The 14107-nt window shown below is 36.9% G+C and overlaps 1 protein-coding gene across 1 annotated transcript in view; it reads right to left on the bottom strand.

Annotated features, from left to right (window-relative positions):
• Positions 1-1182: 1182 nt before the first annotated feature.
• The window catches only part of Arfrp1 (ADP-ribosylation factor related protein 1), a 77820-nt gene continuing 64895 nt past the window's right edge, over positions 1183-14107 (bottom strand). The window contains exon 5 of the mRNA XM_089097033.1: positions 1183-1318. Coding sequence (XP_088953159.1) covers positions 1231-1318 — 88 coding nt within the window. The 3' untranslated portion in view covers positions 1183-1230. The remainder of the gene's footprint in view (positions 1319-14107) is intronic.

Consider the following 14107-nt stretch of genomic DNA (forward strand, 5'->3'; position numbering starts at 1 on the left):
ATGCTTCAGAACCATATTTGACCACTGTCTTCAATGTAGCTTCCAATATTTTAATTTTTTTAATTTTGGTTTGCAGGCTTATCTTCCTATTCTTCCAAACTTTTTTAACTGTGAAAAAACACCCTGAGCCTTGGCTATTCTACTATTATCATCTTCGCTGCTCTCACCGCCTTTACTAATAATACTACTAAGGTAAGTGAAGCTGTCCACCTGATCAATCTTTTCGTTACCCAAAGTCACCTTTTCATCTTCACTTTTATACTTTGTCATGACTAGCTTTTGGGATAAGGTTGATTTTTGCATGCTCCAGATGAAGGAATGCAGAAATGCAAGGGATTTTTTGCAATGAACAATTCTTCAATCTTTTTTTAGGAGTATGACTGTTATCATAACATCGACTCTTATTGACGGGAATAAACTGCGAAGAGCTGAAAACCATATAGTGACCAGGATGGGTCCTGGAAATTATAAAACCTCCATTCAACTGAAGGAGCCCGGGACTTCTTACTTTCAGGTCGTAACCCAGCAAGGGTACTCTGTGTAGATTCCAGAAGGAGTTATTCGTCTCTGGCCTACATTAATGGCACTATTTGCTTCTTTTGAGGCCCTTACGCTTTTGATAATGAAAATTAATTGCATTGCAAATTATCAATTAATTACAAATTATAACATGCAACGTTATAACGTTGAAAGACAGCTACTATACAGACGCTTTAGCTGACGAAATCAGACTTTTTGAGCTGGACTGGTTAGGAGATTTTGAAACTTATCATTTGGTATTCTGGTAGAAAGGATGGAGACTTTATTATTTTTTTTTTTAGAGAGAAATAAGGTAGGAGGGGGGGGGACGTCAAATATGACGTAAAAAAAAATATATAACATCTGTTTTACGACCATCGCTACATGTAAATACTTGTTTGAGGGTGTGGTAAATTGCACATACTGTTACAATAAGAAAATAGTAACCAAACAGGTCACATTTCCCTTGTGGCGTCGCCAGCCTTACTAATAAACGATCAAAGGGAAGGAGGTAAAGTTTATAAATTCATCGAGTTCAGTTTGTAACAAAAGGTTTTTCATCTTAAAGAAAACAAAAAAGGAACTGAGAATAAAACTAGGGAACTTTTGACCACAGTCGCTAGTGATTTAGTCTAATGTACTGTTTTCGATTTACAATTTTTGTAAGTTAGCTTTAATCAGTAAAAAAATAACAACAATGAAAAAAATGGTCTAGCTGTCTTTATTTTTCGGTGGCCGAAAGTCACTGTTTCTCTTCATACATTGGACAAGCCAGCTTATGCCTTCTTCAACACCATCCCTGAAACAGATAACGGTTACTCACTTAGAAGTGATAAAAAGTTATCAAAAAATAAAACGTATACTAAAAAAGTATGGAATGTACTTTTAATGAAACACCCATAATCAGGCCCCCTCCCTTCACCAAAAAATCAGAGTTCTTGCTATTTCAGCACAATCTATATATTTTCCCGGGGGGGAGGGGGTGGGTAATTCTGATTCACCCACTTATTCCCCAACCCCCAGTCAGAACAAATTCTTGCTAACATGTCAGCTCACTAACAGCAGTTTGTTTATTAATCTTAACACAGCAGCATATCTTCCCAAAGAGATTTTTTTTACATTTGTAAGATATTTCTTTTTATCTATTTTTTGTTTGTTTGGAAGGAAGATGTTTCACCCACTCTAGACACCTCTTATTATGCCAATAGTGACACTTTTCTTTGATTCCAACAGGTCAAAAGGAAAGTTCGACATTCCAGTAGTTTTCCCTGCCTAATTACCAAGTTCCTCTTGTTTCTGCTTGTAACCCATTGAACAATAACTATTTACGAATCTTGATCCTTAAAAGAAAAAAAAAATTATTACTACCAGTAATTTTGCCTGTCCAATTTCAAATTTAATCTTATTTCCGCTCCCATTTTGCATACGGCAAACACTTAATAAAAAAAAAAAAAACTTGTAAAGGCTTTTGTTAATAGCGTGTTATGTTTTGTGTATTTAGGTCAAAAAATGCCTTGAAAAAATATGGTATAAGTAAAAGCTGAGACTTTTTGCTGGTCCTCAGAGGTAAGGTAACTTATCTTGGTGGCGCCAATTACCCCTCTCCCCTAGATATCGAATAATACCCATTTTTAGTGTTTTCGTTGAAAAAAATCCCCCTCGCCCCGCTAAATTTTTGAGAATACATTTTGTCCCCCCCCCCCCTCCCCACATTGTTGCGAATGGGGGCCACTGACTCACTCACAGTGACAGCTTGATTAGATAAATGAAAATATTAGCTGTATTTCTGTTTATCTGGCTTATTTTTTTTACTTTTATTTCGGATTAAGCTGAATAAAAAAGACCAATTTGTGCCAAAAGGCACGATATTCAAAATCTATAGATATTTCTTAAACTGACATCTCCCCATCCATAACTATTTTCTTATCCAGAAAAAAAATTCTTAGAAAATTTAAGCCTAGATCCAAATATTTTTGGATCTTTTATTAACATCCATACCTTAAACAATCAAATTTAATTCAAGCTTCTTTTGAATTCTTCTTTTTCAGCAGGTTTCTCAGACTCTCAGTGATGCAAATAGTTTTTAGCCCCTATTCAGTCTCTCCTAAAGCACTCAAGATTCTTTTTGTTTGTTCAACCCCCTATTTTCTTCGGCCCCCTTTGCAACTGATAGGGCTAACATTGCTACGGATGCGCATAAGCTGGTTGGGGACATTGTTTCTGGATGGCGGAGACGTTAAACTGAAAAAGATTCGCTTTTGTTAAGGTTTCTATTTTCTCTCTACTGGATTTTATTGAACCCTATTTTCCAGTGAATCTTTTACATTCTTTTACGAAAGTAATTATTAAAGGCTTTTTCTTAAGAAAGGGGAGGGGGGATGACAATGTCACTCCTATTTATTCCAGTTACGAATTATCAAAGTTTTGGAACTTGCACTCTGAAAATCCACGCCCTGTATTAGTAGTTTAAGATGCAAAACTAGGTTCTAACCTAGGCTCTAGAGTCTAACCCTTTGATTTTTCCATTTTCCAGAGCCATGATAAATTTTTTGGAAATGAGATAAATGATGGTGGGCTAATTAATATTCCAAAATGTAAATATAAATTACCTTCCGAAGTTTCTGATCTTCCCAGTACCGGTGTTGTGAGAACAGGATTTTTAAATTGTAGAGGTTTTTGTTCACAGGATCATCTTGTCGATGTAGTTCATAAACTATCTTGTCATGTCATTGGATTCTGTGAGACTTTTCTTACAGACCCGACTCCTTATGTTCCTTTTCCTGGATGTCAATTTACTTTCAAAACCAGATTGACAAGGCGCCAAGGTGGTCTAGTAGTATTAGTAAAAGAAAGTGTCTCTTTTCAACGCCTTGCAAATCTGTACGGTTCTCATGAGGAAATGCTTTTTGAAGTAATGATGACTGAAATTAGTCTTGGAAAAAAAGATATAGTTTTTTGCGTAGTATACCGACCTTCTTCTTTAGTAGGGGAAAGATACGGAAAAAAAATGGTCGAACCAGGAAAAATTGGTACATAAATTATTTTTGCACCCCTGTGTTCAGAAAAGAGAGCTCTACAACATATCAAAAATCTAAATCTCCATCGCGTTGCGAAATTCCCTTTTTTTCACGTTTTTGCGCCTATTTTTTAGATATTTCCAGAATCCGAGAATGAGGAACCGTGAAAAGAAAAGTAGTTTATTGATGGTTTCCCTTTTAAGAAACGATTGTAATTTGAAAATTATTGGTGACGACATTTTCAACCAGCTGGAAAGTCCCTTCTGATATTCACTTTCTGTTACACCATGCCTTGATCTTACACTCTTTTCAAAGTTGCTTCAGTCTGCTGAGCCTTGTAGAGCCATCTATCTGCAAAAAAGCTCCTCGGATGGAAAGTATTTTCGAGTCCGAGCAGAGATTTAACACAGGTGCGTTTTGTTTGTTTTTCTTGCCGATGCTTTTGTAACGTAACTACTAGGAAGCGGAAAGGAATCGGAGGAAGGAAATATAGAAAGGAAAGAAGACTCTACGCTCGTCCTACCTCTCTTTTCTGACACATATTTTATCAGCGCCACCTGTCTGAAGAGAACTTAAGTACAGCAAACAAGTCGCTAGAGTGCAGCACGGTCGACGCCGCTAGGCGGAACAAAAAAGCTATTTCTCTAGTGGAAGCGAGAGTACTATCGACTATCGCCGGTCCCTTTCGCGGATGTGACTGTCAGATTTCCCTGGTCAAGAATCCTTAAAGCACCCATGATACTCGACGCCGGCCCTCAGTAAGATTGACAGTTCATTTATTTTAGTAACCTATCTGAACTGGGGAGGGTTTAGCTACAGATTTTTCGGTTCAGAATCAGGGTTTTCGTTGTAACATTCACCGACAGCTCTACTTATTCCCATACTTATACTCACTTATTACTTATACTACTCATACTTATACTACTTACACTCACTTATTCCCAGTTTTCTTTTTTAGATGGCTGAGACCGCAGTTTTATGTCCCCTTTGTGAACGTTCAATTGACACCTCAGAATCGTCGGTACTGGCAGAAAAAGGAGCTACGGCGAACAATAAAGCTAGCAAAACGAGAGGTACCAGCATCTCTGTCGAGGCAGGGAACCAAGTCCATGTTGCTCGCAGAAAGACTTTCACAAAAAAAAATATACCTGTCGAAAATTGAGAATGAGAGACGACGAACCTTGCAAGAAAAGACAGAAGCAGAAAAATTGGTACTCCGATCACGGACTCCAAGTTTCAACTTCCAAGAGCGTTGCTTTTTGTGCACTTCAAAGTTAAATTTCGACACTACCAACAGAAAAGAGCATGAGTGGTACAAGGTTCGGACAAAAGACTTTGAAGAGAGCATAAGGGCAGTTTGCAAATGCCGTAATGATGATTGGTCAAATAACGTTTTCCGCCGAATATGTGCAGTGTCAGACCTGCACGCAGTTGACGCCATTTATCACACAGCCTGTTCTTCTTTGTTTCAATTAAATAAGAGCCTTCCAGCCAGATTTGCGACACTGGAATTTTTTGGAATACTCGAAGATACTAAGCCAGGTAAAAAACGTCCAAAAAGGGGGAGGCCAGGTCACGATGAAAGATATCAGGCGTTTTTGAAGCTGGCTACATTTTTCGAAGAAAATGACGAAAAACAGTATACAGTCAGTGAACTTGTTGTTAAAATGGGAGAGCTTTTGAATGGGACAGACCTTGAACCGTACTCTAACAAGTACTTGAAGAGCAAGCTTCTGGAATATTTCAGTGACCAGCTAGTATTTGCAACTATTGACGGTAAGGCTGACGTGGTGACATTCAAAGAAAAAGCATCAGCGATACTCCAGAATTTTTATTACTTGGACAAAACTGATAACGAAGAGAGTGAGAAAATCAAGCTTATTAGAGCAGCAGCAAAGATTATCAAAAGTGATATCAAAGGACTGCCAGCACAGAAGGAATCATATATGACCGCAAGGCAGATTTCTTCTGGAGAACAGCTGGAAGGCTCTCTACCTGATAGCCTAATGGTGTTCTTAGATGGAATATTCGTTGGAACCGATATTTCTTTCAAAGTGCTTGCCATTGGCAATTCCATCGTTCAAGCAGCTCGCCCGCGTGCCCTCATTTGTCCACTGCAACTAGGCTTAGCAGTGCAACTGGATCACCATTTCAAGTCCAGATTTCTTATTGACACTTTACACAGCCATGGAATCTGCTCCTCCTATGCTGAAGTTCAGAAATTTAAACGCTGTGCATCAGTCCATGATGAATCTAGCCTTGCAGGAGTTACCTCCGCACATGCTGTGCACCATGTAGCTGATAATGCAGATCACGATGTTTGCACGATGGACGGAAGAAACACTTTCCATGGGATGGTTCTGCTAGCAACAGTTCTCACCTGAAGCTAAGTTTGGCGGTACTAGTTCAGCTTGGAATATTAGTGAGATGAAGCAGAAGCTAGGAACAGATGTCAGCAATCTGATACCGTTCTGTCATGCCGTGCTGGGTTGTGACACAACCTCTCACCTTTTCGGACTAGGAAACGGCAACGCCGTTCAGCTGCTACTTTCCAACAAGGGTTTCAGGGATAGCTCTGCTATATTCGGCGACAAGCTCGCATCGCATGAAGATAGTGTGTCAGCAAGAGAGCGAGCATTGTTGATACTGTACGGTTGCCCTGATGTTTCGAACCTGGACACTGCCAGAAAGCTAATCTTTCACAGAAAAGTGAGCACTGCCACCACTTTCGTGCATCCACAAGAACTGCCACCGACTCAGGCAGCAGCGAAGTACCACTCGCTACGTGTCTACTGCCAAGTTCAAATCTGGCTCGGGAACCCAGTTGACCCTTTACGCCTGGGATGGACACTGCAGGATAACGAAGTTTTTGCGCCAATAAAAACAGATCTCCCTGTCGCTCCGTCTCAGCTGCTGAAAATGATCAAATGCTCGTGTCGTATTGACGGCTGTGATAGTGAAAAGTACTAAAAGTACTTGAGTGTACTATAGCCTGCCGTACCTGTAAGGGAAGCTCGTGCAACAATTCGAAGTTTCAAGAAGAAGAACTTAGTGAAGAAGAATAACAGTTAACTGTGATGATGAAAAATCTAGTTCCTACATTTTGATGATGTACAATTTTTATATATTTGAAAAATAAGATAAAAACTTTTCTCTGAACACATTAAGTTAGAACCTACCTTGTCTCATGGTGTTTGGCGCTGAGGTGTTTCGTCATTCCTGTTTATTGTTGTTTAGTCTTTTTTTTCTAAGCCTTTCGTTTACATAGCCAAATAGACTACAAGAACGACAAACTTATTCCGTAGTAGACCTTGATAAACGCTGGTAAGAGTTTTTTTCCCCTAAGACACAGTTTTTTTTCCCCATTTTTTTTTGTTTTTTTTTGCTGATAAATATTTTTCTTTTGGTCAGGTAATGAAATGAGTATAAGAAATTAATTAAGAGCCAAAAGCTGATCTAAAAAGATGTGTAAAACATTATAGTTTACGTTTTTAATTTTTTTTTCCCGGTTTTTGAGAAAATAAATAAAAAAACATTAAAAAAAAACAATTTCGCATCGAGCTAGAGATTTAGATTTTTGATATGTTGTTAAGCATTTTTTTCCGGTCCGGATGGCGAAGAAACCATTTCTTTACCTATTTATTCCTGGTCAAAACTTATTTTCCTCCTACTATTTCTCCAGTCAAGTCTTTCCTCTCCAAACTCCATGATTTTTTGCAGGAACCTCGTTTTCAAAACAAAGATGTTATCCTTTCCGGTGATTTCGATAATGACCTTCTAGAAGCTTCAAATGAAGCTTCTGTTGATTTATTGTCTTCTTGCTTTTCTGCTTCCTACTTGCCTGATACCTACAAGAATTTCACCTAGTTCTGCTTCTCTCGTTGACAATATTTATAAATCTTTACCAGTTCAAGCAAATTTTGCTTTCTTAAATGATATATCGGATCATTTCCTGCTGGTTTCAGATTTAGCTTTTACTTATAAAATACCGCAGGTAAGTAAGGAATGTCAAGTACGGTTAATAAATAAAATTACATTATAGCACCTGAATGAAAGCCTTGGTCTGTTGGATTGGCAGGATGTTATATCCAAGGAGGATACAGATATGGCAACTGATACTTTCCTAAGAAATTTCAATTGCTGCCTTGATTCTAGTTGCCCATTTGTTACGAAGAAAACTTGCAGAGAAAAATTTCCTATAAGGCCGTGGATAACGTCTGGAATTTTGATATCAGTTAAGAAAAAAAAAAAAACAGTTAAAGAATCCAACTGATTATAATATTAAAAATTTTCAAATTTTCAAAAATAAATTAACCACACTGATACGATTGTATAAACATAGGTATTATAAAAAGTCTTTCGAAGAAGCTCAAAATTCTCCTCGCAAAACGTGGTCTTTAATTAATTCTATTATAAAAAAACAAAAGGAATTCTAAGTTTCCAGAAGTTATTAGTTTAGAAGATGGATCGACTACTAATAAATTGGAGAAAGTGGCTGATATTTTGAATACTTATTTCGCTAGCATAAGAGAGAAAATTATTTCATCAGTAATGAACCAGTTTGATTCACGTAGTAATAAACATTTTCTTCATACCTTCCATCTCCTCAAAGTAATTCAATTTTTCTTGTGCCTATTTCTGAGTCTGAAATAACAAAAATAGTGTGCGATCTAAATCCAGGTAATTCAGCGGGAATTGACGGGTCTAGTTCTATAATTGTTAAAGAAGCATTGTCTGCAGTAACTTTACCATTACAGCATATAATTAATCTTTCATTTAAAACTGGAGTTTTCCCGTCTGCTTTTAAAGAAGCGAGGACAATTCCGCTTCTTAAAGGTGACTCTCCTGAAAACTCATCAAATTACCGCCCTATTTCTATTTTCTCAGCATTTTCTAAAATATTTAAGACGACACTTTATAAGCGGTCCTATGACTTTTTTAAATCGTCTAATTTTTTCACAAATTCACAGTTTGGTTTTATTAAGATAAGATAAGATATTTATTTCAAAAAATGACTATCACAAGCCCCGAAGAGCCGAATTCGCATTTCGGGGTCATATAATAAAAAAAGACATAGAAATAGCACAACAACTAAAAAACTGGCTAAACAATGCCAAAAACAACAATATCAGAAAGGCAAAGCCATTCATTAGTCTAAAAAACAAAAAGTGTCAAATGTAAGAAAGTTAAAAAGGCGCAAATTAAAACAAAACCCCGAAAAAATTGAGATAAAAATAATGTTAAAAAGGTTTAAAAAGAGAGTATATAAAAAGGGGAGGGAATGAAAGAGCCAAACGGACGCCAGCATGGGTATCACCAGTAAAAAAAAAAAAAAAACAAAAAAAAAAAAACAATTAGTGGTTTATTTGATCAGTAATGAAGGGGACAAAGGTTTTTTCATATCTGGAGGTTAAACAACGGATGGGGGACAAGATAGGGATGGGTTCAGATACAGTACGTGGCAGGCGGTGTCTGGATGGGGTGTGTCTTTTGGGGAAAATGTTTTCCGTGCGATGGTTTATTATTGCATTTTTTGCAAAACGGAGGCACAGAGTTCCTCTCCTGTGCTCAAGAGTTTCAAGCTTGGCCTTTTTTAGAAGGAGTGAATATGGTACCAAAGTTTCTTTAAAAATTATTCTTAGGGCTCTTTTTTGAATAGATTCAATTTTATCTGATTCATCACGGGAGATGCCAGGATGCAATACTGGACAAGCATATTCAAGATGCGGGCGGACAAAGGAGGTATAAATCCTTAAAGAATGGGATGGGGGGACGTTAAATTTATTCAAGAGCTTAAGGAGAGACATGGACGCATTAGCTCTATGGACAATATCTTTCACGTGGATATCCCACTTTAAATTAGAGGAAATTGTAACCCCAAGTAATTTAACGGAAGACACAGAAATATCTGGGGGGATAGGATCAAGGAACGCGAGAATAGATTTCAAGAAATTTATCGTCATTATATTTGATTTAGTGGCATTTACTTTCATATTTAGGTTCTTAGCTTCATCCGAAATGTGGGATAGAATTTCAAGGGGGTCACTTTTAATATTCCTGTGACATACTTCGAGGATCGTCAATTCATCCACGTATTTCCACCTTTGGGGGAAGTCCTTACCAATATAATTAATCATGACTAGAAATAAAAGTGGTCCCAATAAGATTCCTTGAGGAATTCCACAATATATAGGGAGGGGGTTAGAGAAAATATTTTTGTATTTAACAAATTGGGATCTATTTGAAAGAAACGATATAACAATATTTACTAAAAGTGGATCAAGTTTAAAGTTAAACAGAAGTGAAAGAATTAGGGTGGTGTGGTCAACCAGGTCAAAAGCTTTTTGGAAATCAACTAGGACAAGGTTCAGCCAGACATTTGGTTTATCAAGGCTACTTACGATGGTATGCATTAAGTGCACAAGGTAATGGGTGGTGAAAGTTTTCTTTAAGTTACCAAACTGCCGGGTGTCAATACGCGGACAAATTTTATCCTTAAGCCAGTCACAGAGGAAACCTTCATAAAGTTTGGAAAAAACAGAAGTGAGCGTAATGGGGCAAATGTTGGCGAAAGTCAGACTGGCGCATTTTTTAGGGGCAGGTGTTATAAAACCTTGTTTCCAGCAACTTGGGAATTTACCAAATTTTGTGATGTGGTTGAAAGTATTTGATAAAGGCTCAGCAATTTTGTGCGAAAAGGCTTTAATTAAGTCAACTGGGATGTCCAGGTGACAAATACTTGATTTTCTAAGCTTTAGAATTTTATTTGTAGCATCAGAGGGAGAAACAAAGGGGAAGGAAGTATTACAAGGCCTATTTTTACTTGAGCCACTGACAAGGGGGAGACTTTGCCCGATGGAAGCAAGGTACAAGTTCAGGTCGTTGGCAGTCTTATTAGGGGGTTCAGGGAGATGAAAATCAATTTCGGAAGGACTTTTTCCGCATATTTCTTTAATTTTTCTGTACCATTGCATGGGCTTGTTAGAATATATATCTTTGACTTTATTATTATAATAATTAGAAGCTGCTTTTCTTAATTGTCTCTTTAGGAATTTTCTTAGACTATTAGCCTCACTAATGCGACCTATCTTGAAAAAATAGATTTTTTTTTTTAATAAGTTTTTTAAAATACTCAGTAACATAAGATTAATCCGTAGAACACGTTTTAAATTTTTTCTCAGGGAAATGAAATTCATAATTACTCCTCAATAGATTTTGGAGGGACAAAGCCATGTAGTCAACGTCATTTGTTTGATACACAGTGGACCAATTTTCAGAAGTAATCCCTGAGCCAAAATTGAAAAGTCCTGAGTCAGTGAGAGGTCTATAAGCGGTTTCAGTTATAGAAAACGACTGTTTAACTTTAGCCACCGGAGATAGGAAAAGGCTAAAGCGGTAACTACCCCCTAGAGGGGGCAGAGTGGAGACGGGTTTGTAAAACTTCGAAAAATTAGTGCAAATTAAATCAAGAGTAGTATTGCCTTTTGTAGTAGGGACATTAACGACCTGTTTTAAATTAAAAGCGTTACATGTAAAATCAAGTCTTATATCATTTGCGTCACCCATCAGGAAAATTTCTGCATTTGGGTATTTTGATAGTATAAAGTCAGCACTTGCATGTAATTTTTTGATAAAATTTATTTTGTCAGCGGATCTCTGATTAGGGGAGTAATAAAAACAACACAGGACAATTAAATTAAAAGGACGCGTCAGGACTTTAGGTCGAACACACACCCACATAACTTCATCAAAGGGATTAAGACACGGAATTGGGATTTCACTTGGATATAAATCTTTAGGTCTGTAAAAATAAAGTTTTAGGTCTGGACACAATACTGAAAACACTATCCTTGTTCTCATCCAATATATTCATGGATGCTGATATTTTTCTATTTTTTAGATAGAGGTGAAATTCCAGCAACAATATATTTAGATTTTAAAAAAGCATTCGATACAATATCCCCTTCTCTTCTTTTTCGTAAATTGGATAATTATGGTGTGCGCGGACCGGCGTTGGATTTAGTTAAATCTTATCTTGATAAGAGAAAGCAACAAATAGATGGAGGTAATTTCCTCTCTTCGCCAGTTCCTCAGTCCTCGATGGTTGGGGTACCTCAGGCTCTGTCCTAGGTCCTCTGCTTTTTATAATTTACATAAATGATCTTCACCGCGCTTTGCCAATCCCATGTCTCAGCACACATTTTGCTGACGATACGGCAGTTTCAATTTCTGAGGGGAATGACGAGGAGTTAGAGGCAAAACTTGATACTGCATTTTCTAATGTTCTTGATTGGTGTTCTTCAAATTTTATTGCTATAGATTTATTGAATACTCAATTCGTGATTTTCAGCATAAATCGAAATGTATGCCTCGTATTACCCGAGTTACTTCTTCAAAGTGTCTATTATCAATATTTGGGGTGGATACGATAAAGTACCTTTGATCTGTTATTAACAAAGGATAATCTATTAAAACACACATTCAAAAACTACACCCAAAAATTTAAAGGTGTATTGGTTTAATGCGAAGGTTGAAGCATTATTTGCCCTACTCTGATTTACGAAGCATTTATTTTGCTCTGATTCAGTCTAATATTAATCATTGTTCTCTAGTATAGTTATCTACATTTAAAAGCCATATTAAACCAATACAGATTTTACAAAATAAAGCCCTAAGAATCCTGAAACTTTTTTAGCATCTTTATATACTTATCTAGATATACTCCCAGTTCCTCAACAATTTACTTTTGGAGCAATTATTTTCAAATTTAATTATGACATTAAGAAGTTGCCGACATATTACCTCAATCAAACTTTGTTCTCCCAATCACAAGACTTACATAATTATAACACTCGACAAAATAATTGTATGTATCTATTTTGACAAATAAAGTACTGAAATTTATATATTTGCTCCATTTGTGTCAACAGTTCGGTGTCGGAATGCTCAGAAGGATCTTGTTGACAAATTTCCTTCTATCCATTTAATAAAAAGGAATCTTAAATTTCATTTAGTTCAGGATTACTTTTAATTAAGCGTCTTTTGAAAAAGACAAAGTTATTTGTTTGGTTTGTTGTTCTGGGTGATTGTGGGCCTCTCTGCTATCTTCTAGTATTAATTTATATTTAAAATATTGAATTTTTTTTTATATTTATTTAAGGATCCTGGGCTAGCTACCACTTTTATATTATTGTTGTGTTATTGTATCTTTGCCATCGTGTTTATCTTTGAATTGTAATGTAATTAGTTATTTTATCTTTATCTAGGCCTAGTTATTCGAGCTTGTCTCCTCATGGGCCTATGTCAATTATATGCATGTATATGTTAATAATAAAATCATTGAACTTGAACTTGAACAAGGTTAAGTTGAAAAACAAAATCACTTTGCTCAACTTACGGTAATAAATTCATTTTTTCTGGATTTATTGTGATTTTTCTGACCAACCTTTATTGTTTTTCCTGTATTGAGATTTTTGTAAAATTTACAGTATCTGTTTTTTGTTACATTACTTTCTTTTGAGGAGAAATGCAGGTTCACCAATATTTTCTTTTGAGAGCCATTTTCGGAATAAACTTTAATTTTGTAACAAGTTAAAGAAAAGCTAATTCTATATCATACAAGGTCTGTACCGAAGTTTATCCACACTATTTTTTTCTGTCGCAAGCGTACATCGCACAGCGTAGCAGCTTGCATGGCAAGGTGGGTGGAGTCTTGAGACCAGCACTGTCGGCTGTGAGTTTTGGAATACACAGCACCTATTTCAATGAACCCTTGTGGTATATTCCGAAAATAATACGCCCATTTTTATTCTACGAAATTTGTAAAACCAATTCGTGCGATTACTCAATATTCTTCGAAATACATCCCTCCTACTTAAAAAAAAACTCGTTCCAGCACGATTTTCATGTTCTATATGCATCCTGGAAGTCCACTAATAAAGGTGTTTTAACAACCTATTCATAACCGCCTCCCCAAATCGGGAGTGGCTCACCGCCACCTTCTCCAGGCTCCCCAAATACTTTCGTTTGAGGGATTATTTAATTTTCAGGGGAGGGGGATGTCGAGAGGCAACAATACAAAACTGTAAGGGGGATGGGGGGGGGGCTGAGATGCCAGACTTTGTCAGATATTTGGTCGCCATAAAGACGGCACCTTCTAAGACTTAATTTCGTGCCTGACGGGATTAACCCTTTCCTTTAGCGTTTTCAGTACTTCAACATGGAGTTCGGCGTTTACTAGCTCGCCAGGTGGAAGAAAAAATAAAACAATAAAAACGATAAACATTGCTTCAACTGTTGATTTACCCATTCTTATATTTTCTTTCTTTTTTTTGGGGGGGGGGGGCGAATTAGTTAGCCACGGTTCGCTCTGCCTTTTAATTTTTGGATCATATTTAAAGAATCAAAATTGTCCAAAAGGAATCAGATCGTCCCGACAACACTGCAAGAATTCTTGACACACTTCCGCTCGATTTTTCTTTGAGCAATCGCTGAGCGCACCCGGAATAAATATTGCACAGACCTTCCACATTTCTAACTTTTCCATCGCAATCTTGTGCGCCATGGTCTTC

The sequence above is a fragment of the Artemia sp. Qi Xiang Cuo genome, chromosome 11 (assembly GCF_049724085.1).
Source record: "Artemia sp. Qi Xiang Cuo chromosome 11, ASM4972408v1, whole genome shotgun sequence".
Taxonomy (NCBI): Eukaryota; Metazoa; Arthropoda; class Branchiopoda; order Anostraca; family Artemiidae; genus Artemia; species Artemia sp. Qi Xiang Cuo.